This window comes from Mytilus californianus, unplaced genomic scaffold, assembly GCF_021869535.1.
Source record: "Mytilus californianus isolate M0D057914Y unplaced genomic scaffold, xbMytCali1.0.p SCAF_2, whole genome shotgun sequence".
In the NCBI taxonomy this organism is placed as follows: domain Eukaryota; kingdom Metazoa; phylum Mollusca; class Bivalvia; order Mytilida; family Mytilidae; genus Mytilus; species Mytilus californianus.
This window is the reverse complement of record NW_026262668.1, coordinates 93,373,907-93,400,763: the sequence shown is the minus strand read 5'-3', so window position 1 is coordinate 93,400,763 and position 26,857 is coordinate 93,373,907. Positions and strand designations below refer to the sequence as shown.

The window sequence follows — 26,857 nt, the reverse complement described above, 5'->3', positions numbered from 1 at the left end:
ATGACTGCCTTCGTGTCGCTTTTCTAACTGCAGGTTTAAAGTTCTTCAAAAAAGTGGACGAACATGGAAGGTCGAAGGATTGAATAGCTTGCAATATCAGCTAATACATAAAGAAAGGAAGCAGTTGTATGTCTGGATTTATGTCAAGACAAAATATGTTAACACCTCTTAATAGAATGATATTGATAAAACAAAGTAAAATATTTATTTTACAAATTAAAGTTTACCCAAAATGATTCTTATTGCATCCATCGATGGTGGCTGGTGTTTCAAAACTAATAACGGACTTTTCTGTCACATGTGGAGCAGTCTCTACTTACTCTTCCGTAGCACCTGAGATCACCCCCGGTTTTTTGGTGGGGTTGGTGTTGACAGACAGATACCATAAACATATAAGAAATAAACACAGGCCACAGTCTGCGCTTGTCTCATCAAATGCAAAAAATACATTTTGTAAATAAACCTTTTGATATCAAAGTTCATAATCAATATGAAATTATAATACATAATTAATAAGAAATTACATGAACTAAAAGTTGAATAAATGACAAAGAATAGCAAAGGTAGGGAGAAAATCTGCCACAAATCCACTCTTGGATTGAAAGAATTTATCCCCCACCCGAGGACTCTGGCGACGTGAGTACAATGTATAAATAACTTGTTAAAATTGGACAGTATGACCTTCACATACACAAAACATAACGCTATGGTTTTGTAATGCGTTTTCACAATGAAATGAAATATTAAGTGTTCATATATATAACTATTAACCTACATACATTATTTTATCTCTTTCTGATAAATGATGTAAATCTTATTCCAGACAAAACCAGAACCATAAAATCAGTCACAATAATCATTATTATTAAGTATATTAATTCACATTTCGTCTTACATTCCGACTTTTAATAATATAATTCCCTAAATATTTTAGTACAGACAAATTTTCATTAGTAAATAACCAAACACATTTTTCTTCATTTGTGAGATTTGAAAAGTTGTGACAAATGCGGTTTATCTTTTTGAAAATTATCTCTCTATAATCATTGTATACTGGACAACTAATAATAAAATGTTGTCCATCTTCAACCGAATTAAGAGTACATGTTACAGTACCGAGAGTATAAACCAATGGACGACAGAGCCAATTTTACGGGAGTGTTGAAATAACAGGTGCAACTGGTGCATCAGACTTACATAGAAACAAAGGTCCAGTTGTATCCAAATGTTGATTGCTTTATGGTTTATTGCAATAGTTCCTCCAATTCATAAAAGTTCTTATGTAGATGAATACAAGACTCAGAGCCCTCCGTATTTAGAACATGAAATAAACAAAGTTTTTAATGTAAAAAACAAAAATTGCCATTGCATAACTTCTACGTCATTTGATCTCTGATGGAGAGTTGTCTCATTGGCAATACTACCGCATCTTCTTATTTTTATAAAGGCAAATGATAGCATACGTATAGTGTAAAACTTTAAAAGACATGAGATAAACTACTTATTGTGAAAAACGTACATATACATGCGATACCAATACTTATAGTGTAAAACTTACAAAGACAAGATACCATACTTATGCACTACAAAATAACTGAGTTCTCGGGCCGGTGTTTGCTATATGTCTGTTTTGTCTTACTAACGTCATTCTGTCGGGCTGTTCATCATAGTTTTTATCAGAATTCTTTATAAATTGTTTATATATTCCGTTATTGTTATCTTCTTTCAATGTCATAACTGTCGGCTCCGTTTAATTTTCTCATTATCCTTTAAATATCATGATTTTTAGAAAATTTAATGGCAAGAAAGCTTAATACACCACTGCTTCAGGGATGTTCAAAATCTCAAAAAAACGAAGTCCTAATATGAATTCAGCCATCGTCAATCGAAATTTACCTTCTGAATTTAGCACTTTTTACCTTGTGTCAAAGGTGACAATGCCGCTGCAGCTAGATTATTAAATAAAAATGCATGTGGATATCCACAAGTATTCCCGTGCAATGCCAGAAAATACCTAACCTGCTCTAGATTATCTTCTAGTAATACTGTTAGTTCAGCAGTGAACGGGAGAGCTTTTTCGCTCTCCTTTTCCTGTGACATTACATGAACAACTCAAAGCCTCATTTACCTGGTTACTTGAACAAAGTGTAGTATACAATATGTAGGAAAAACAGGACGGAAATTTTTTAGACGAATATAGGAACATCTATACCGCTTCCGAAAACCTAAGAAATTCAAAAGTATAAATTACCAACATTTAGGAAAACACACACGCAATATCAAATTTATAAAATTCTAACCACTCGAAACGATCCAGAAACAACAAGGACATTCCCATAAACAATTTGAAGATTCCTGTAACATTATCGAAATGTCTTGGATTAAACGACTGCAGACATCATCCCCTGGTCTGATTGACAATATAATGGGACAAGGTAACATATCTAAAAATGTCTTAATCTATTGATATCATGAATATTGTTGATAAAAGACAACGTAATAATAGGTCTCACGGCAAACGTATCAATCGAAATCAACGAATTAAACATCCGACTGGTATAAAGCATACACTTGACATCTATCTATATTTAAAAACAATGGTAGGCATCAATTATTATGTAAACTTGGTAAAATACGAATTAGTAAATTACATGATATTTTCAAGGAGTGACACAACCTATGGCCATGTTATTACGGGGGACCTCAATATCGTTCGATACCGAGAGGTTGAAAACTTTTTAAAAAAAAGACCAAAATATCGTCCTCCATCTAAAATAGATTGGAAACAGTGTCGTCAGGTCATAAAAGACGCTCTTTCGTTGTATTTTAAAAATTGGTGTAAACCGGAAAGTCTGATAAACTTATCTAAATAAATGTTGTGGGTATTCGAATATCACATTTTGAAAAAAATTAGAAATGAATAAAAGAGTACATAATACGCCTATTTCTAGAATAAGAAACACTATATAAATTTACACTTCAAGTACTAGCAAAGCGTTCTGTATTTGTACCGGCCGACAAAGTAGCCAACAATGTGGTGGTAGTACTTTGTATGACGTAAATACTACATGGAAGTTCTTCAAAAGAATGAAATCATAAATTTTTCAACATTCAGGTCAGTACGCTCCACAAAAAGTCATAACCACATCACAGCTTAAGGCCTCTTCGAACATTTGAAGATCCCCACTATGTATTAGTTACCTAAACTACACAAAAACCCCATAAAAGATTGTTTCATCTCGGCAATGTAAGTGTTCTACAACTAATCTTTCAGTGTTTTTAACTAGTTCCTTAACTACTATCAAAGAACGTATCATTAACTAATTGTAATAAAACATATGGAAATAGTGGAATTAACATTTTCAGAGTGTTAAAAATTCATTGGATGTTTTAAATGAATTACGTGCTTTTGATGGTTCATTTTGATTCTGCTGACTGTTTTGACTTTTAACACTTTTTATGTACACTTCCACACAATCTTATCAAACAAAAGTTTTCCTATTTGATCAAATGGTCGTTTGAAAAATCTGATTGCAAATTTATTTGCTGTTACTCATTTAAAGCCTTCTCCTCTAATGAGAAAGGTAAATATGCTAGATATACTTACTGGGGGTATGATGAGATGATTGAAGCAGTTAATTTTCTCCTTGATAACATTTTTGTACGTTTCGGCAATAAAGTGTACCGACAGATTGTAGGTATTTCAATTGGCACCAATTGCGCCCCTTTAATAGCAGAATTGTTCTTGTATTGTTATGAATCACAGTTTATGACCAAATTCAGTAAAGACACGCCTAAATTCCATTTAATTCAACAACACTTATCGTTATCGTGATGATATTTGTTCGTTAAATGATCAAGAATTTTCTAAATATACTGCCGAAATTTACTTAAAGGAACTTACTTTAAATAACTCAAATATAAACGGTAATAACTGTCCTTTCCTAGATTTAGATATTTCAGTTTTACAACGGAAACTCTACACAAAAATTTACGACAAAAGAGACAACTTTTCTTACCCGATTGTAAATTTTCCATTTTTGGATGGTGATGTTCCTTTGGCATCATCTTACGGTGTTTATATATCACAACTCGGTCGCTATACCCGTGTCTGTAGTGACGTTTTGGATTTCAATGAACGTAATCTATGTCTAGGTTAGTCTATGGAAAGGTATATACTATGAAATTTAGAGCGAGGGGCTTGCCCCGAGCTCTTAATTTCATAGTATATACCTTTTCATAGACTATCCAATTTAGCACATATTTACAACTCGAGTAATCTTTTAATTGGTCTATTGATAATTTATTTTGGCTGACTACTTGGACAGGAAAGTTAAGTAATGAGCGATTGGACATGATTGTGAGCACTAAACCTCCCTCTATGCTGTAACAGAAAAATGCAATACAAAGAAAGAAAATAATTGAAATGATCGGTACTTCGAGCAACATACTTCTGTAGATCCTGGGAGAAAGTTAAGATACAGTTGGATTGATACATAGATTAAAAAGAAAAACAACAAAAATACCGAACTCCAAGGAAAATTCAAAACGGAAATTCTCCTATCAAATGGAAAAATCAAAAACTAAAACACATAAAATTATTCTGACTTAATGAAATGTCAATAAACAACATTATATTCCTTGTGCCATGCCAAATTTACATATCAATGATTTGCTATCAAAGCAATAATGAATCTTAACAGTTTTGTAGACATGTCGATAAGTTTTGGTTCATCTATTCAATAATCAATATTCGAAACACAATAAATGAGTTTTACATACAAAAGTTTGATTTTAGAATGATTTTAAGTTAAATTACTCTCTACAAATAATTTTACAAACTTTTGAAATCTGATTCTCGCTGGTTTCCAGCAAATTATCTTAGACTTTTTATATTATATAAATGACTGCCTTCGTGTCGCTTTTCTTACTGCAGGTTTAAAGTTCTTCAAAAAAGTGGACGAACATGGAAGGTCGAAGGATTAAATAGCTTGCAATATCAGCTAATACATAAAGAAAGGAAGCAGTTGTATGTCTGGATTTATGTCAAGACTAAATATGTAAACACCTCTTAATAGAATGATATTGATAAAAACAAAGTAAAATATTTATTTTACAAATTAAAGTTTACCCAAAATGATTCTTATTGCATCCATCGATGGTGGCTGGTGTTTCAAAACTAATAACGGACTTTTCTGTCACATGTGGAGCAGTCTCTACTTACTCTTCCGTAGCACCTGAGATCACCCCCGGTTTTTTGGTGGTGTTGGTGTTGACAGACAGATACCATAAACATATTAGAAATAAACACAGGCCACAGTCTGCGCTTGTCTCATCAAATGCAAAAAAATACATTTTGTAAATAAACCTTTTGATATCAAAGTTCATAATCAATATGAAATTATAATACATAATTAATAAGAAATTACATGAACTAAAAGTTGAATAAATGACAAAGAATAGCAAAGGTAGGGAGAAAATCTGCCACAAATCCACTCTTGGATTGAAAGAATTTATCCCCCACCCGAGGACTCTGGCGACGTGAGTACAATGTATAAATAACTTGTTAAAATTGGACAGTATGACCTTCACATACACAAAACATAACGCTATGGTTTTGTAATGCGTTTTCACAATGAAATGAAATATTAAGTGTTCATATATATAACTATTAACCTACATACATTATTTTATCTCTTTCTGATAAATGATGTAAATCTTATTCCAGACAAAACCAGAACCATAAAATCAGTCACAATAATCATTATTATTAAGTATATTAATTCACATTTCGTCTTACATTCCGACTTTTAATAATATAATTCCCTAAATATTTTAGTACAGACAAATTTTCATTAGTAAATAACCAAACACATTTTTCTTCATTTGTGAGATTTGAAAAGTTGTGACAAATGCGGTTTATCTTTTTGAAAATTATCTCTCTATAATCATTGTATACTGGACAACTAATAATAAAATGTTGTCCATCTTCAACCGAATTAAGAGTACATGTTACAGTACCGAGAGTATAAACCAATGGACGACAGAGCCAATTTTACGGGAGTGTTGAAATAACAGGTGCAACTGGTGCATCAGACTTACATAGAAACAAAGGTCCAGTTGTATCCAAATGTTGATTGCTTTATGGTTTATTGCAATAGTTCCTCCAATTCATAAAAGTTCTTATGTTGATGAATACAAGACTCAGATCCCTCCGTATTTAGAACATGAAATAAACAAAGTTTTTTAATGTAAAAAAACTGTCATTGCATAACTTCTACGTCATTTGATCTCTGATGGAAAGTTGTCTCATTGGCAATACTACCGCACCTTCTTATTTTTATAAAGGCAAATGATAGCATACGTATAGTGTAAAACTTTAAAAGACATGAGATAGACTGCTTATTGTGAAAAACGTACAAATACATGCGATACCAATACTTATAGTGTAAAACTTACAAAGACAAGATACCATACTTATGCACTACAAAATAACTGAGTTCTCGGGCCGGTGTTTGCTATATGTCTGTTTTGTCTTACTAACGTCATTCTGTCGGGCTGTTCATCATAGTTTTTATCAGAATTCTTTATAAATTGTTTATATATTCCGTTATTGTAATCTTCTTTCAATGTCATAACTGTCGGCTCCGTTTAATTTTCTCATCACCCTTTAAATATCATGATTTTTAGAAAATTTAATGGCAAGAAAGCTAAATACACCACTGCTTCAGGGATATTTAAAATCTCAAAAAAAACGAAGCCATAATATAAATTCAGCCACCGTCAATCGAAATTCACCTTCTGAATTTAAGCACTTTTTACCTTGTGTCAAAGGTGACAATGCCCCTGCAGCTAGATTATTAAATAAAAATGCATGTGGATATCCACAAGTATTCCCGTGCAATGCCAGAAAATACCTAACCTGCTCTAGATTATCTTCTAGTAATACTGTTAGGTCCAGTGAACGGGAGGGCTTTTTCGCTCTCCTTTTCCTGTGAGATTACATAAAAAACTCAAAGCCTCATTTACCTGGTTACTTGAACAAAGTGTAGTATAAAATATGTAGGACAAACAGGACGGAAATGTTTTAGACGAACACAGGAACTTCTATACCGCTTCCGAAAACCTAAGAAATTCAAAAGTATAAATTACCAACATTTAGAACACACACGCAATATCAAATTTATAAAATTCTAACCACTCGAAACGATCCAGAAACAACAAGGACAATCCCATAAACAATTTGAAGATTCCTGTAACATTATCGAAATGTCTTGGATTAAACGACTGCAGACATCATCCCCTGGTCTGATTGACAATATAATGGGACAAGGTAACATATCTAAAAATGTCTTCTATTGATATCATGAATATTGTTGATAAAGGACAACGTAATAATAGGTCTCATGGCAAACGAAATCGAAATCAACGAATTAAACATCAGACTGGTATAAAGCATACACTTGACATCTCCTATCTATATTTAAAAACAATGGTAGGCATCAATTATTATGTAAACTTGGTAAAATACGAATTAGTAAATTACATGATATTTTCAAGGAGTGACACAACCTATGGCCATGTTATTACGGGGGACCTCAATATCGTTCGAGACCGAGAGGGTAAAAACTTTTTGAAAAAAAAATAAAAATATCGTCCTCCATCTAAACTAGATTGGAAACAGTGTCGTCAGGTCATAAAAGACGCTCTTTCATTGTATTGTAAAAATTGGTGTAAACCGGAAAGTCTGATAAACTTATCTAAATAAATGTTGTGGGTATTCGAACATCACATTTTGAAAAAAATTAGAAATGAATAAAAGAGTACATAATACGCCTATTTCTAGAATAAGAAACACTATATACATTTACATTTCAAGTACTAGCAAAGCGTTCTGTATTTGTACCGGCCGACAAAGCAGCCAACAATGTGGTGGTAGTACATTGTATGACGTAAATACTACATGGAAGTTCTTCAAAAGAATGAAATCATAAATTTTTCAACATTCAGGTCAGTACGCTCCACAAAAAGTCATAACCACATCACAGCTTAAGGCCTCTTCTGAACATTTGAAGATCCCCACTATGTATTGGTTACCTAAACTACACAAAAACCCCATAAAAGATCGTTTCATCTCGGCATTGTAAGTGTTCTACATGTACAACTAATAATTCAGTGCTTTTAACTAGTTCCTTAACTACTATCAAAGAACGTATCATTAACTAATTGTAATAAAACATATGGAAATAGTGGAATTAACATTTTCAGAGTGTAAAAAATTCTTTGGATGTTTTAAATGAATTACATGCTTTTGATGGTCCTTTTGATTCTGCTGACTGTTTAGACTTTTAACACTTTTTATGTACACTTCCACACAATCTTATCAAACAAAAGTTTTCCTATTTGATCAAATGGTCGTTTGAAAAATCTGATTGCAAATTTATTTGCTGTTACTCATTTAAAGCCTTTTCCTCTAATGAGAAAGGTAAATATGCTAGATATACTTACTGGGGGTATGATGAGATGATTGAAGCAGTTAATTTTCTCCTAGATAACATTTTTGTACATTTCGGCAATAAAGTGTTTCGACAGATTGTAGGTATTCCAATTGGCACCAATTGCGCCCCTTTAATAGCAGACTTGTTCTTGTATTGTTATGAATCACATTTTATGGCCAAATTCAGTAAAGACACGCCTAAATTGCATTTAATTGATAAATTCAACAACACTTATCGTTATCGTGATGATATTTGTTCGTTAAATGATCAAGAATTTTTTAAATATACTGCCGAAATTTACCCAAAGGAACTTACTTTAAATAACTCAAATATAAACGGTAATAACTGTCCTTTCCTAGATTAAGTTATTTCAGTTTTACAACGGAAACTCTACACAAAAATTTACGACAAAAGAGACGACTTTTCTTACCCCATTGTAAATATTCCATTTTTGGATGGTGATGTTCCTTTGGCATCATCTTACGGTGTTTATATATCACAACTCGGTCGCTATACCCGTGTCTGTAGTGACGTTTTTGATTTCAATGAACGTAATCTATGTATTATTGGTAAATAATTAAGTCAGGCACACACCACAAATTGCTTAAAACCTTTACTAATTTCTTCCATAGATACAAAGATTTGGTTTTGATGTTTGTCTGTACCTTATTTCAAACGGGATAATTTATCCTAATTTTTACGGAGATTTTATTTACCGAGCCCGGAAATTTAGATACGATCCAGGTAAACTTATCGATCCTTTAAATAAACTTATTATAAAAGGTTACCATTTCAACACTATGATTAGATCTTTAAATACTGTTTTTATTGGTATAAATATTGATTTTGTTAGCAGTTAATTAAAATTAATCTAATACTATTGTTATATTCATATAAATATGCACCTTTATGGTTCTAAAATCTGTCGATGCAGGTATTTTGACATTGCACAAGGTAATGACGTCTTTACACTCAATCCATCTGATGTTGGATGTGTACTGATTGATACTTTAGTCATAGATATATGCTTTTTCTTATTAGTTGTTATTGGCTTTGAACTAGCTGTCAGCAAGTGCGAGTACTCTCAGATCTGTGCTTAGTGTCTTTTTTTTTCTGGGGATGAATAAATACCTTGCCACGTCCGGTCTGTCTTTTTGTTACTTGTTTTCTGCTTTGTATCGATCTAATGAGTTAAGCCATTTTTAACTGATTTTTAAAGTTTGTTCATATGTTGTGCTGCAACATCACTCTCCCAGGTTAGGGAAGGGCTGGGCGCCCGCAAACATGTTTTACCCAGCTACATTCTGTATGTGCCTGTCACAAGTCAGGAGCCTGCAATTCAGTGGTTGGCGTTTGTTGCTGTATATCATATTTGTTTTTCGTTCATTGTTTTATACATAAATCAGACCGTTAGTTTTCTCGTATGTATTGTTTTACATTTGTCATTTCGGGGCCTTTTATAGCTGACAATATGGTATGGATTTTGCTCATTGTTGAAGACCGTAAGGTGACCTATAATAGTTGTTAACTTCTATGTCATTTGGTCTCTGGTGGAGAGTTGTCTAATTGGCAATCATACTACATCTTCTTATTTTCATATCATAGTGTAAAACTTACAAAGACACGAGGTACCATAATTATAGTGTAAAACCTACAAATACAAGATACCATACTAATAGCGTAAAACTTACAAAGACATGAGATACCATAACTAAAGTGTAAAACTTACATAAATTTAAGATACTAATGCATACTTTTAGTGTAAAACTAATTGACACAAAAGATATCATACTTACATGTATAGTGTAAAACTAACAGAGACATTAGATACCATATGTATATGGTAAAACTTACACAGACATGAGATACCAACAACAACAACAACAACAATTTTTATTTGTCAAACAAGACGCTACCATACTTATAGTGTAATACGACATATTATTTTTGCAACGTATTATTAGACCGAAACAACAAAAAGGACTAAATATAGAACCATAAAAAGCAATATCAATTAATAATGGATATTATTTTTCATTTTTCACAATATGTGAGTACAACTTTCCTTTTTCATATCATAAAAAATAAGTGAAAATATGTTTGATTGGGCAGTTGTTTAAATAGCTGGTTCGTATTGTTCATTTGTAAGCTTATCTTAAACGCTTGATGAATTTATTGTTATATTTATTCAAAACAAAAACAATAGATATATACTGAAATAATTTCGTACTTAAATTTCTCTAGTAAAAGAGAGGTTAGTGACACATTAAAAAAAATGTCATAATCGAAAGGCTATCAAGCTGAAAATTGGTAGGTATTTGCTTGTATTTTATCGTTTTAAAATTCTAGTAAAATAATTTACAGATACATGTATAAATTTATATTAAAGTTACCTGTATCGATTCTGTACCAGTGATAGATAATTTACATACCCGACACGGGCTATTACTTGAATGTTACTTTAAGTTTGATTAAAGAATATTGAAGGCGTGTTATGGTAAAACTATGGATGCCAGCAAAAAATGGTAAACAACACTATTTATTCGAGGTTTAGGTAAGAAAACATCTTACTATTGATTAAATGTGTGCAAAAATTACCGTTATATGTAAATAAGTGCATTCTCTAGCCGATATTTATGTATCATTTCAATATAGTCTTCATAACTTATCTTTTAAACATAGGTTGTGCTAAATTAGTTTTGTCATCAGTATTTTTGTTTCACAAATCTTCAAAAGGAAAAGGTGTTTCAAAATTGGTACATAATACAATACATTTATACATCTTAAACAATCTGTTTTGATGTAAAATGTTGAAACGAAATGGTCGTAATTGGTCTGAAAAGTTTTTAAAAGAATGAACAATAAATAATTAAAGTCATGTTTAATCTTTAAGTCAATTTTCAGACTTATCCACTGCTGTATATTCAGCACTGATCAGACAATTCGCTAATAGTCAAGTGAGATAGGTCCAGTCTAGGTTCAGACTATTCAGTAGTTATCACTGAAATGTACAAAACAACATCCTACTGAATCGACTGAAAAGCCGCTGAACAGTACTGGATTTACTACTCGTATAATACCTGAAGAGAATTGACTTAACAACAAGTAAATATCAAGAAATTGTTTGATTTATTAATTATTTGCGCACGTAATTCTGGTTAAAACTGACCGCATGATGTGACTTTTCTGATGCAGGTAGGTCCAGAGAGCCGTATGATTTTTTTGTTATTTTGTCAGCTATGAGGACGATGTGTTGATCATTATAGTTTGTCATAATGATTGTTTGAACGTCTTTTATTAACGTAGGAGTTGGAATATTGGTGGTGGGTGTGGTACTTCATTCTTATTCTTATATATTTGCCTTCGGGTTTAATAATCCGTTCATCCTATTTCGACTCTTCAAAATTCAAGAGTCTATCCTAAATTGAGGTAAATTATATGGCCCTCCAAATACCGTTTCGATTCATAACATCACTGAAGAGACATTAATTGTTGAATTCCGGATATGGTGTACAAATTTGTGCACCTCATGTTTGCGGTATACCATCTTTTCCGCAAGTTTATTGTTTTCCGGGGATGTTCGGACACCTTTATAGAAACAGGCTCCGAAAGTGCATTTCCGTTGTCCAAATGTATAATTTTTTTGTCACATATTAGTGGGCATATTGTAGTTATGATTTATTCATCTTTGTTAAAAATATCCCTGATCACCAATAAAGGGAATGCAAATCCACGGGTAAAACCACCTATGGGGAACTTCGGACAGTTTCGGGTATGTTCGGACATTGTTTCGGTTAAGTTCGGACGATAACGACATGGCTATGTCAGCACGTTGGATTATAGAATGTTAGGAATTTTAACGATCTTAATATGCTTATTTATAGTTTTTGAACGTGGTGTCAGTAGTGTATATCAGTTATCCAGGCAACTTAACTATATTATATTGAATATACTAAGGTGTTTTTTGACATTTTTACGTGAAATATTGGTATTGTTGATGCATTTCGTCAGTTTTTACTTTAGTTTGTAGGCACTGGCTACGGTTACATGGAAATGTAACAATAATAAAAAAAAATATTGTTACATTGGAGACTAATTGCCGGAATGCAGGGATGGGTATGGAATTGATTAATTACGAATGTAACAATGATATTTGTATCTACGGTTACAATGCGTTATTGTTACAGGAAAGACTGCAATGTACGATGGGACTAGTAATATGTATTAAAATAAAACCTTTAATTTAACATTTACTATATTGCATACAATTTTTATGCCCCCGCCGTAGCGGAGGGGGCATTAAGTTTTACCCTTGTCCGTCTGTACGTCCGTCCGTCCGTCCGTCCATACGTCCCGAAGTTGGTTTCCGTTCTCTAACTTTAGTTTGCCTCAACCAAATTTTATGAAACTTATACACAATACTTATCCCTACAAAACTCAGATCAAGTACAAATTTGGGTAGTGTCACTTTTACCGTTCTTCAGTTATAACCCTTTATAACTTTATATGATGTGAAAGCGGGGGCATCATCTGTGTCCCATGGACACATTCCCCATTTATTTAAATTTTGATTTACATTGACAGTTTCTACAAATCCAGTAAGCAGTTTTTGGAGCATGTTTTAGTCCGACGCATTTTTGGTGAAACCACTCCAAGCAGCCATCACAAACCATTGTATAACTATATAAAATTTGTGTTTTTATATTGTTTAAGTTTCGATTCAAACGCATCCCAAGTTTTAAATTTTCCCCTCAGAACAAATTTTGTAATATAGGAATCTCTTCATCCATTGTTCAAAGTATAATGACAGTAATTAAGGTAGGTGTACAGTTAAATACTTAGAAGTGAACATTTTTCTCAGCACAAGTTCTTGACAACGAACCATTGAACTATATTTTTCTCTTTTGGCACTACTAAACTGTAGTAGTATCTTTCAGAACATCAAAACAATTAATATTATCATTAATACAAATATTATCTAGTACATATCATAGAATTAAGCAACAAAACTAGAGAAGGTTTAAGTTTAATAAATCTAGCGTGTCTATTTAGTATTTATACATCTCCAGTATTGTTTGTCGTCATTCATATAGATGACACTATTACGATCTGGTTATGTGAATCATTTGATTAAAATTAATGTTGTTAGAACAGTCTTTATTACAAAAATATATTTGTAAAAGTCATTAGTTCAAGTATGTTACTTTTAAACAATTTCTTTTTCTCCTTCTTTACTTTTAAGTTGTTACACGTCTCATCCTTCTTTGCTTTCAATTTCTTACACTTATCGTCCTTTTCCTGCTTTGCATTTCGTTTTTCATTCAGTATTGGTGGTCTCGTTAACAGTCTATGGGAAATTAACCGTTTACAGTTTTTCTTAGGCGGTTTTGGAATTATAGGCGGCAACTTAAAAATATTCTCCAGCTCTGAATTCCATTGAGAAGACCAACCAGTGATGTCTTGATTAAGTGAAGATTCCACGGTTTCTCCTGCAGTTATTTCCATGTGACCATCATTGAGTGCTGCCAAAATATTTGCAGCATCTAAATCAGACAAGCTTTGTGATATCATGGGATCATTTGAAGTGTTCAAAATTGAATCATTAGGGCTTTCGAAATCGACTGTGTAGTCATTTGCCGAGCCCTGATTTTCAGCCACTGTTAGCACGAAGCTTGGGACCGTTGATTTGTGTATTTCAACCACAACTTCTAAGTTTTGTTGAATATTGTCTGGTGGAGCAATGGGCGTCACATCTGGGGTCAGTGTAACAACTGGACTAGAGTTGTTCGAAACAATTTGCACGCTAGTCAAAACCCATCGAAGATGGTGTTCATCATTCTTTGATTGGCCATTGTTGTTCCTGTCAAATGCATCTGAAGGGCTGAAAGCTTCTTTGGGAATGGCTAATTGATTCCAGTTGTAAATTCCTGTTGATTCAAACCCCGCTATTATGTTGACTCTTGAAAAGACTTTCTCATATGCCTGTTTAATTATTTTAGGGGCTGATTCCTTGTTGACAATGTTGTTGGGGTCAGATGACATGTATTCGGTACATAAGTACCCATATTCCTTCATTAAAGGACCAAACATTGTGCGGTCAAGAGGACATAAGAAGTGTTTGGTATCGGGTGGAAATTCAAGTATCTCTATTCTGTTGTCAAGGGCTGCTTCTAACAGTCCCAATGTCTCGTGCGAGTGATGCGAATCGAAAATTAGAACCTGTGGTCGCTGGGGACCACAGTGTTTTAGAAACAGGTTATTAAACCAATCCTTACCCAGCTCATCATCCATCGATGCTTTTTGCTGGAAACGCCACTCGGCGTTTTCTGGTCCTTCATGCATGTTATATGATCTCAGAGAACGCGGTGTTTTGCCTTTTGCTACAATGAATGTTGGCATTTTTTCCCCTGCGGCATTGACACAAGGAAGGAGGGTTATGTTTTCACGTGTATTTCCTACACGACCAGGAACTGATTTAGCACCCCTCCGCGCTAATACTCCAGCAGGCTGATGTTCCAGATTGATCCCAGTTTCATCCATATTCCAGATTGATGTAGGGGAAGTTCTTGTGTTACAGTCTGTAGTTCCTTGAAATAGTTACCAACAACAGTTGCATTCAGCATCCTTGATCTTACCGTTGAAAGTTTCTCTGGTTTTCTGATTACAACTGCCAGATGTCTAGTTTTAAATCCTTTCCATTAGTCCTTTCCAGAAATACCATTCTTAAAAGGAGTTTTTAGATCCTTTTGTCTGACTAGAGTCCCAACGCGTGCCAACATCTGTCTCTTCGTTATTCCAAAGCCCTTTTCTGATAATGTCAAGACTACCTCCACCATTCTATCTTCAATTTCAATTGGTATGGTTGGCTTTCTACCAAATTCTAGTGCTATTGGTTTCTTCCCAGTTGTTCTGTCGTTCAAACTTGATTTGGGAACACAATAGCGTGTTGCTGTCTTTCTAATTGACATTCCACTTTTGACTGCATCAACTGCATTTTTTAGTGCCTCAACATCATATTGTCCGTAAATCCCCTTTCCCTTATGGGGCATTCTGATATCTTAAAAGTGTCAAGGTTAACTCATTGATAGATTGATTGATTGATTAATTAATTGACAGACGGACAGATAGTGATTGATTGCATGATTGATTAAATGACAGACAGACAGACAGACAGACAGACAGACAGACAGACAGACAGACAGATTACAACCAAAATAAACTTTTAAGAATAATAGCTGATGTTTCATTATATTTCATTATAATTATGGTAATATGCCTTACGCTAAGTTATACTTCAGATTTATAACTTTATTACTGGAACCTAGGTACCTAAGTCATTTGCGATGTTCAGATGAGTACATACATTTTCTCTAAAACATTAACCCCTTTTTAAAATAGATGCATTTCGGTGAACTTCCAAGATTTGTAATTCTTTACGAATAAAAGGAGATGTATGGGGGTATTTTTTATGAGACAGATCGACTGTATGAGTTTAACCATTATAACTATACCATACTCAAAGGTATAAATATCACATGATAACTACTCACAAGTTTCATGGCTTGCCAGCAGTAACTTAAAACCAGCTCAAATACCAAATCTGCTGATACTTTTTCCAAGCCGTCGTACACTCTGATATCGGTGGCTGTAGGAACGAATGAGTTGGTTTTTTTTATAATTTTGTGATGATCAATTTATTATTAATTCAATGGTCATGAATCAACAAATAGATTATCAGCACAAAACGACGGACATATTGAACAGCAAAAATCTCCATACACATGTAAAAGAGAGGCCAAAGATAATACCGAGGGGACATTCAAACGCATGTAAAGTGTGGCACGGCACTGGTATTTATTGCGTTTCGCCTTGATATTTCTTAGGAGGTCTTTAAATTGAACTAAAGAGCTTACATGCAGTTTACATTTTCATGCATGGTTTGACTTATTCATATGATGATCGTGACACCAGGCCGAAGTTCTAACGGAAACAGTAATGTTATTATTAAGCCTTCATAACACATGTAAACAGTATTTGTGTTTGTGTTTTTATATCTGCATGATTTAAAAGACATATATAAAACTATATATGTCTCCTTTAGATATTTAAAGTTCCCTGCTAGTGAAAAACTATAAAATTGAAATAGCGAGAATAAAACTTGAGAACAACATAAACATTACTGGTATTTTATGCGCAAGTTGAATGATGTATTTCTTATTTTAATTGGTTTCAAATATCATAAGAGACATTAAAGTCTATAAGTTTTTTTTACCGAGGCAATTGCCTCCGATCACTAACTCGGTTGTCTAACCATGGTGAGCTACGCCAATATCAGAAACTTAATACCTGTTAAAAAGTAAATAATTCATATTTTGATAAAGCAGTTTAATTCTAACTTCAATTATCTTACACAGAGAAAATGTGAACATAAGCCTTGGATAGAGGTACCTACTATCAAAAGTTGTGTTGGTCATCAGTAATTTCATCTACACAATTTTGCATTTTTATGATATCCTTGCAAATTTTTGCATTTTCGAAATCTATCTTTTTGAAAATAGATTTACACAATAAAACTACACATCGAATCTCCGATTCCTTGTCATACTCAGATTGATACAATTCCCATAAAACGTATTCATGTAGACTGCAATGTTTGCATGTTTCACAATGAGTGATAAGATCTTGGCCGAGCAGATATAATTTAGGGTGATCGAAAAACCATTCATTTTCTAACATTGTTATAAGTTCTTTTCTAGTGAAAACTATTTTCATTTGCTTTACTACAGAAAAGGTGCCAATATTACGTAAATTCAGTAGCTTCAGAAAGGACATGGTAACTTAATGATCTGTGTTTTCGGTAAAGGAAAATATTGCAGTTTAATTGTCTATTTCTAGGGGACACTATTTCCAACAATAATATGCTTTCGTTAAATTATGTGTAAATTGTTTATAACTGAAAAAGTTTTTTAAGGAGAGTGTTAAGTTTATTATGTGTAAATTGTTTATAACTGAAAATATAAGAGAGTGTTAATTCCACAGAAATAATAGAATTTGTAAAACAAATGTGAAAGAGGGTGATACAATGCGGCAATTTCGCCTAGAAATTTAATTTTAACAACTTTCAAATTGGCTCAATTGTCATTGGATTCATTTCTTTACGAAAAAATGTGTCCGAATATCCCCTCTTTAATAGAAGATAGGAATGGGGATGTTCGGACACATTAAAAGGGACAAAATCACTGTGAAAAAGCATTTAAAACCCGATAGAAAAGTAACAAACGGCATTAGAAGAACATTAAAACCATAGAAAACAGTTTTTGGAAAGGATACAGATAATAAAGATGTGTAAAATTCTCCCAAAGTAATTCACTGATCTAACGTTTTTGTAGTTCCGGTTTTAGTGTTTACAGTTAAATTTTGCCGCCGAAAAAACTTTTTCAAATTTGAACCAATGAAAAATCATAAGGGTATTCCCCGAGAATTTGGACTCAAAATCAGCCTATTTTCATTGGCTGTTCTTCAAATGTGATGTCATGGGCTACAAAATATGCCGAATCAGACGGGAGAACTGAAACAAAACTGTCCGAACTTCCCCCTCTGTCCGAACATCCCCGGTTTTACCCTACAGAAAAACCAAGTCTGGCAAGACGCAATGTACACTGCTTTGCTCAACCAAAATTATAGACAAGCCATTTTCAGACATATTAATGACGTCTTTTTTCAGTGAGTAGTTAAAAATATCAAAATCCGAATGAACTGGAATTAAAGTGACAAAAAGATTCTAGTCGAGATCTTTTCTTAAAATGAAAACCGATGATAAAAAAAAAAGAATCTATGACAAAAGCGATAATAGCATGCAGTTCCCATTATTTTAAAGTACTAACCATGTGCCCAGCCAACTGCATTTTGGTAAATCAGTTGATCAGAAAGATATACTCATTATAACAATTTCACTAATTGTCCTTTCTTCCTTGTTACCGTACTGAAGTAGTTTCTAATAAATCTGTTAAAAAATCGTCATTATGAAACAAGCGCTAGTTTACGTGTATCTTATAAACTGAGAGTGCAGGGACATATGGTATATTATTTTCCATCTTGAGTAATAAAAACACAAGTTAAGATTAAACATATATATATATATATATATATATATATATTACCTTTACGATCGTTATCCACCATGTTCAAATCTATTATTTCTTTTTTAGACGTAGAGTACATTTCTGCATATGTATCTTATAATACGAAGAACTCATGCTCAGGAAAAAGAAAACATGTGTCTTTATACTAGCCGTAATCCTGTTTTACACACTGTTCACAGTTATTGGCTTTGCCGGGATCAACTTGAGCTCAGAAAAGGAAAAGAAACAATACAGGAAAACAACATTCTTCGGTAAGATGCGTCATAAAATAAAAATCTCAAATTTAACTCCGAACAATAAACTTTTGTCACAAGACAATGAAGAGCCACTATCTGTTTATACTTTCACAGGAGGTGGATGGCAGTTTTCAAACATATGCAACCTATCTAAGAAATATTTTAATGATCAAGATTTCTATTTGACTCAAGTTCATTCTGAGGCCGGTTCAGTTAATCTATTTGTTCACAACCCTGAGTATGATGCAATATCCGGCACAATTAAACAACGGCGTTCTTTTGAATCTGAGAATGTAGATGCTGTTATGTCAATGTTACGGAAGGATCCACAGCTGACTTTAATTGATATTGGAGCAAATGTTGGAATATATACGTTATCGGCAGCCTTGTTTGGTAGGCAGGTCATAGCAATAGATGCCGCAAAGGAAAATATACAACACATCTGTGCATCCGTTGAATATGGACATTTTTCTAATAGAGTTGCAATTATTTATAATGCTTTGTCTGATTTACATGGAAAAGTTGATTTCAAACATGGAGTTAAAGGTGACTTCGGCTTAGGCCATGTAAATGCAGACGGTATTTCCTCAAAAATGGAAACAAAGTTCAAGAATTATTTTGACAATGGGCGTACAGATGCGATAGAAGCAGTAAAACTAGACGATTTGCTAAGTCTACCTCACTTAGCCTTTATGAAAAATATCCTCATCAAAATGGATGTAGAGGGACATGAACATCGGGTATTATTAGGTGCTAAACAGTTCATGAGGCAAAAACTGAGGTCAGTCAGAGGAATTGTTATGGAATGGCAGTGGTTTTCTGACAGGAAAGCCGAAAATACTATAAGAAATTTGATGGCTGGATGGAACTTTTCCCCTTACAAATTGAGTGGATTGACAGAACCTTTGAAACTAAACCAAACAATGCACTGGCCAAATGATGTATTGTGGCTTCCAAAATATTCTTCAACAAATAAGGTTGTTAAAAAGGACAACAGTCATAGGTAATGATATAAAATGTGTTTGCTGTCTTTTTTTATGCAAAAAGCAATGCTTTATTATTTCTTTTCATTGTAATTTATGACTGACAGGTACATGTACTTACCTAGTTCATTGTTTATTGCTAAAAAAATTGCGGACAAATGATAAGGACGCGCCTTAATTTTATTTGTTTTATCCCAAGATTCACAGATTTATAGTGTTATCTGGCATAGTGATAGTATTTTTTATCTTAAAATTTGTAAAAGAAAAAACTGCTGCACTTAAAATTGTGTGAGGAAATCAAGTTTGTGTTTTATTTCGAATGTCCATAATTTTGAATTGACAACATATTTGTACGTTTTAAGGACGTGTCTTTCAACAAACAAACAATCGACAATTCCCATGGGAACCAACTGTGCTCCTCTTCTTGCCGACTTGTTCCGTTATTTATATTAGTCTGACGTCATACAAGAGCTTCTTAGGAAGAAAGAAAAGAACTTAGCATTATCCTTTTAGCTTCACTTTCCGCTATATAGATGATGTCCTCTCATTAAATAATTCAAAGTTTGGTGACTATTTTGAAGACATCTATCCCTTCGAACTTGAGATAAAGGATACAACAGATACAGTTAAGTCCGTCTCATAAATTGACTGACATCTAGAAATTGACAATGATGGTCGGTTGAAAACAAAACTTTACGACAAAACTAATAGAGGGTAAGAAAACTATAGCAGTTAATAAAAATGATAGCATTGTTTTTTTTTTTGGGGTGACCATACATCAAAGAAGAAAATAAGTGTTTATACATTTTACATGTTTTACTCTATAAATGTCGTTACATGTATAGCATACTGTCTTTAGAAATTCACTAAACGTGTCTGTTTCAGGTCAGCTTTAAAAAGTTCAAGACAACGACCAAAGATTGGTTTGATCAAATAAAGAGGTCATGAATGAAAATTGACCAGCTACCATAAAGGCCAAGGGACGGTATAATGAAGATGGAAGTGTTTCTAATATGTTTTCGTGTTCCATGGTTATACCACAAAGCCAAACTGACATCTAATGTAAAAAACTCATAATTTGTTCGTTTTATTCAATTTCGTGCACAATTCTTAAATGAGAGAGGATCCTCATCTTCCTAGATCAATTCGATATTTAGAAGAAAAAAAAATGATATAATATACTATCAGACACATAGGTAACAATAAATGCCTTTATTTCCGTATGTATGTATTACACTTTTTCCGTTTTAATGACTGGATGGTAAGCTAATCGTAAGTATCGCGGTTCATTAGAATAAGATTGCAACTTATTCGCTTAAATTGTGTGCGCCTTTGTCAGCAATTACGATTTGACTGTAAACTTTTCAGATCCGTCGTCATCTGTGAAACAGATATTCCATAATGGTCAACCAACTCGTGATGGCGTCCGTAAAAGTTTCGAAGGGATGATTTTAACTTCACCACTTGGAACTCTTGGTTTAATATAAGACTTCCTTATGAACAACTACTCTCTATCAAGGTAATAATGATAGGAAACGCAAGTCCTGGAATATTGTATCAACTGGGAGATGTATACTCCATATGCAGGCGCTGTTTGAATGTTGCTACTTTGGAATGAAAAGTTTAGAATTGGAAAGCTGAAATCATCTCTTTTGTAGTAAAATTTTGTTCTCAGCCGACCTTCATTGCTAATTTCTAGATGTAAGTCAAGATATGAGGCAGACTTAACTGTATCTTATGTATCCTTTATTTCAAGTTCGTTGGGATAATATAAATGCGTTCAACATAGTCACCAAACTATCAATTATTTAGTGAGATGTCATCATCTGTATAACGGAAAGTGAAGTTAAAGGATAATGCTAGCTTCTTTTCATTCTTTATAAGAAGCTCTTGTATGAAGTCAGACTCATACGAATAAAGGAACAAGTCAGCAAGAAGAGAGGCATAGTTGGTTCCGTTGTGAATGCCGATTGTTTGTTGGAAAGCACGTCCTCCAAACGTAATAAATACCGTATGTTGTCAATCAAGAAATCAGGCATCTTGATAATGTCAGTTTTAGATGTTTTTTTTTTGTTTGAAACAGAGTGTTTTTTTTAAAAAGCACGAGTTATCCGTCCCGAAGATAAGATACTTGTTTCTACGTTGGACATTCTTTTTTATGAAACAAAGCAGGACCAACTCTTTCAATTTGTCATTTAGTTTGGAATTGGGAATACTTGAATTGTGTAAAGTGTAGAAAAGTAAAATGTTTTAATTCTATTGCAAGATGAAAGAGTCTTAGATTGCAAAGTGAATACTAAAAATAAACAAATATCGAATAGAATCATTTATGTTTAATTCTTATTTGTGCAATATGCCCAATAATATACAAAATTTATGTTGTTTTTCCCGAAAGATCATTAAAGATTTTACAGGTTCAGTTCAGTCATATAATGGTATTATAAAATTTTTCAATTTAAATTAATTTAATATTTTTGGGGAAGGGTATTTTTTTTGCAACCACTCAACTTATTGCATTATAATTTCTGTATTCGGAGAGATTTTTGAAGTTTTTTTTATCCTTTTTGGTTGTTTAATCAGGTCGTAGAACAGTCGTCATTCGGTTTGTTGTTTTTTTATGCCACCGTCGTCACCGGAGGTGGCATTAAGTGTTACCCTTGTCCGTCCGTACGTCCCAAATTGGTTTCCGTTCTCTAACTTTAGTTTGCCCCCACCAAGTGTTATGAAATTTATACACAATGCCTATTACTACGAAACATAGATCAAGTTTGAATTTGGGTGGCGTCACTTCTATCGTTCTGGAGTTATGTCCCTTTATATATTGAAAAAAAACGCAGAAATAAAAAAAAATTCTCTCAAGCAATTTGGAATCAATCACTGGTGCGTGTTTTGGTACTAGAAGATAGTTTAGGAACCTAAGGTTCAAAACACTCTAGTGTATTCTGAAACTTCAAAACTTCAAAATTTCAAAACACTCAAAGAGTTATATTTTGGGAAGTGTTTTGAAGCTGCTACAATGTGTAGACACCTGCTGTAAGTTTATTTTCAATAGTATTATTGAGTCTATAATACTTGAAACGGCATCTTTGCTATCCAAGGGTTACGATCCAGTCCCCTCCTCTCCACCCTTTGCGGATTATGATAGAATTTCGGATCCACATGGTAATGATTTCCATCGGTCACAGTTGTAACTGGCTGCATCCAATCATTAAGCGCCCTTATGATGATCACGCGAGTAAATGTATAAATGTAAATAAACAATTGCCACTTGCTGATTGTGCAATCTTCACCCCTAAACATAGGACGATATTTAGGGAAAATTTAAAAATTCTTAATCAATTAATTGAAGTTCCTGGGTATGTTTCTCGCGCAAATGTCAACGTATATTTTCGGTTTCTGGGGATGAGAGTAAAAACGAGTACTCCTTTCTAGAATGCAAAAAGTTAACAAATAGCAGTAAAATACTACCTACATTATTATTTTACATATGTTCGTCTCGGTACTATTATAGGTTTAATGTCAACCAGATCAGTCTGCCTTACTTTTAAATTGAAATGTTATTGTTTCATGATGCTTACTACCGCGCTTGCAACTCTAGCAAAAGCAATAAAAAAAGAAGATAAAAACTAGCAGCATATTAAGGATAATTTCTTCAATCATAAGAGTTCGTTTAATAATATAAAAAAAATACATTCATCTTTATTGTATGTACCGCATATAAAAACCGGAACATCTATACAATCTGTCATAATTGAAAGAAATTCAGAAGGTGGAATGTAACCTTTTTCACATTTGTCAATACTAGTAAAGATGTCATAAGTATGTAAATTAAGTAATCACTGCTATATAAAGTCAAAAGGGGGAACGATAAAACTCAGACAGATTTAAACGTCTCCTTCAATGTGTTAGGCTAAAGTTATTTTTTATATGTTTGTTAGAATATCGACAAAATATTAATGAACTATTTTAAACAGAAGATATTTTATGTAAAATAATAGTATTATTCATCCTCGATGAGCTAGTGGTTCATCGACATGCACATATTTGTTAATCTCTAAATGTAAAAAAAATCATTATTAAAATACACTTCATTTCATCAGTTTAACCATTTTTTTTATCATAATGAAATTTTTATTATGATTGTCATAAACCGGTTTTAATGCATTGTGTTCACTTACATGATAACGTTTTCTACGGACTTGCTTATAGCTATAGATTGTTCGTATTGGCACTATCACCACTACAGTACATAACATAAGTTTCTTTAATCATAATGACCTGTTAGGCGGAGTAAACAGTACGAACAATTATACTGCGAAGAATAGAGAACATGTAGAAAAGTCACATTGCCTACTATTTGTTGCGCCCCTCGTATTTGAAACTGTCTTCCTCCGCTTACTTGTGATCCGTTTATGTTACGCTGTAGTAACTAATAAATCTTCATCCGAATACACGAGTTCATTCCGGTTTTTAGTGAAGTCATTGCTTCTCAAATTTCGATTTCTGTATAATAATAGTTTAAATAATTTTGCACGTCTTTTTTTTTTGTTTTTGTTCATTGTGTTTTCCTTAGTATTTTCTATTTATCTTTTCTCAGATAAATTCATTAAAAAGGGGGAGGGTTGAGATAATTTTATTTGATGACAGATCTTTGATGATGTTGATTAAATCTATGTACAATATTTCTAAACTCTGGACAATATCGAACTCAGCATAGTGTATATACACCAGTCTACTGTAGAAAGCTGTACGTTGCCCCCCCCCCCCCCCCCCTCCCCCCCGTATGTATTTTGATTATTTATGTTGTTTTGTGTATATTTCATTTTCTGATATATATATATATATATATATATATATATACATATGAAATGCCTAATAATTTGATAGATCTAAATCTACGATGTGCAACTGAATAACTTAGTGTAACACAAGGCTCACCCTACACATATAAAAGAGCGTATGAAATATACTAGTATATGTCATACATTGTAACAAGTGAAAAGGTGGATTGTGACCTAGAAAAGAATGTGTCACCAATGTATTAGAAAATATGTGTAAGTCCTAAATCATGCTCCAGGAAATGACATCGTATTACAAGGTGGAACGGTTCAAAACAGGTCTATTATGTAAAAGATGTACTGATTAATTGCATTAAAGTACAAGTGTGCATATGTTTGGACACGTAAATATCAAAAGCAGTAACTTATTTCATTGAGAAGTGATTAGGCTGATATGAATTACCATAACGTAGACCATAACATAACTGTAGACCTAATTATAAAAATTGTACCAAGACGTGATCAGGGCTTTCGGTCATAAAACTGTACTCAGTGCTCGGAGTACAAAAATACAGTATTTTGATTGGTTGATTTCTGAGTCTGAGTTCGATAATCGTGCTCGAAATTTGTATGACAGCACGGCCAGACGTGGATATCCATCCGGATCAAAGTTTATTGTATATACGTTTTATTTTTTATGCAAGGTAGACAAATGAAAAATAATTATCATATTTCTGACGGTACATAAATATTTCACATCAACTTTTTACAGTAATATTATGCATAATGCATAGAAAATGTCCCTCTTTTTAATTAAAAGAAATGCAGGGTATACATCAATGAAATAGCAGTCGAAAAACTATCAAATAAAATTGAGAATGGAAATGGGGAATGTGTCAAAGAGACAACAACCCGACCATAGAGCAGACAACAGCCGAAGGCCACCAATGGGTCTTCAATGCAGCGAGAGACTCCCGCACCCGGAGGCGTCCTTCAGCGGGCCCCTAAACAAACAAGTATACAAGAAACACATCAATAAGGCAACATACAGTCTTCAAAAAATTGCAGGTGTCCATACATCAATATATCAGGCGCAAAATCGTCCATAGTCTATAAAAGTTGTGAATAAATTTAACATGAACAATCTGTTATCAACACCTGATTCTCCAACTAGAGAAAACGTTAAGATAAAATATACAAGTACTTACGAGGTTCCTGACTTTGGACAGGCACCTGAAAACGTTTTTAAACTAGTTAGTTTTTTTGGATCTCAACCCTCCCGTCTTTTTATTTTCGATCAGTCAAAACGTACAAAAATGAACATGTTAAGTAAAATCGGCAGTACAGGAAAAGCACTTCCCTTTGAAATAAAAGTATGATAAATAAATCTAAAAAAACACAACTGTATTACCGTTATAACAATTCTTACAGTTACATTTGTACTGAAAGCAAGCTTAAAATACTTAACCTGCAAAAAATAAACATCATGTCCCACCTCATGTTGATGTGCCTGTCAAAAGTCCACAGAAGTTTCTTATGACAATAACAAAATAGATAAAAAAAATGGCAATGTTTCAATGGATCATTGAATCCAATGTTGATCTACTGCAGTTCATGGATGTATTACGAGGCTTTCTTTAAACCTCTTTGAATATGATTTACCCAACATATGACCCGAATCATCTCTTTGGCGTTTATTTCAAACGTTAACTAATTTATTCGTCAACATTCATAACTGACTTTAGGCATAAAATGCTGAAAATGACCAAGTTATTCCAAACCACAGAAACAATTTGGAAAAGTTATTGGTCCAACATGTACAATGTTTTGCTTCACTACTAACGTGCTTCATTTCCTTGTACCAAATTTGACAAATTATCGACTTTTATTGAGATTCATTTGGATTGGTATCCTGCTAAGCAAAATATACCTAATCTTCCGGAGCATTTGTATCACTCCTGGTCTTTAAAGATTTGAAATGTATGCAGCTTCTTTTCATGTTTCTATACTTGTTTATTGAATGTATGCCTCTTGTTTCGTTGCTTTTGAACCACCTCGGTTGTTTCTTGGTAGCGTGATTCCCTCGAGTGTAGGAGACCGTGGGTTCGATCCCAGGCCGGGTCAAACCAAACTTTAAAAAATGGTATGTGTTGCTTCTGCGCTAAGCACTCGGCATTTATGATTAAGAACAAATACTGGTTGGCTTGAAGTCAGAATAAT

At 33.3% G+C, this 26,857-nt stretch overlaps 1 protein-coding gene across 2 annotated transcripts; it reads left to right on the top strand.

Moving 5' to 3' along the window:
- Nucleotides 1-10,754: 10,754 nt before the first annotated feature.
- Nucleotides 10,755-20,859, top strand: LOC127730417 (uncharacterized). Of its 2 annotated transcripts, none has more exons than XM_052238827.1 (3): nucleotides 10,755-10,808; nucleotides 18,707-19,879; nucleotides 20,745-20,859. In XM_052238827.1, exons 2-3 carry the CDS (start codon nucleotides 18,753-18,755, stop codon nucleotides 20,794-20,796), a joined length of 1,179 nt encoding a protein of 392 aa, XP_052094787.1. In that variant the 5' UTR covers nucleotides 10,755-10,808; nucleotides 18,707-18,752; the 3' UTR covers nucleotides 20,797-20,859. The 2 variants fall into 2 exon arrangements, with proteins under 2 accessions (XP_052094787.1, XP_052094788.1); XM_052238828.1 differs by lacking the exon at nucleotides 10,755-10,808 and adding an exon at nucleotides 10,937-11,052.
- Nucleotides 20,860-26,857: the final 5,998 nt, after the last annotated feature.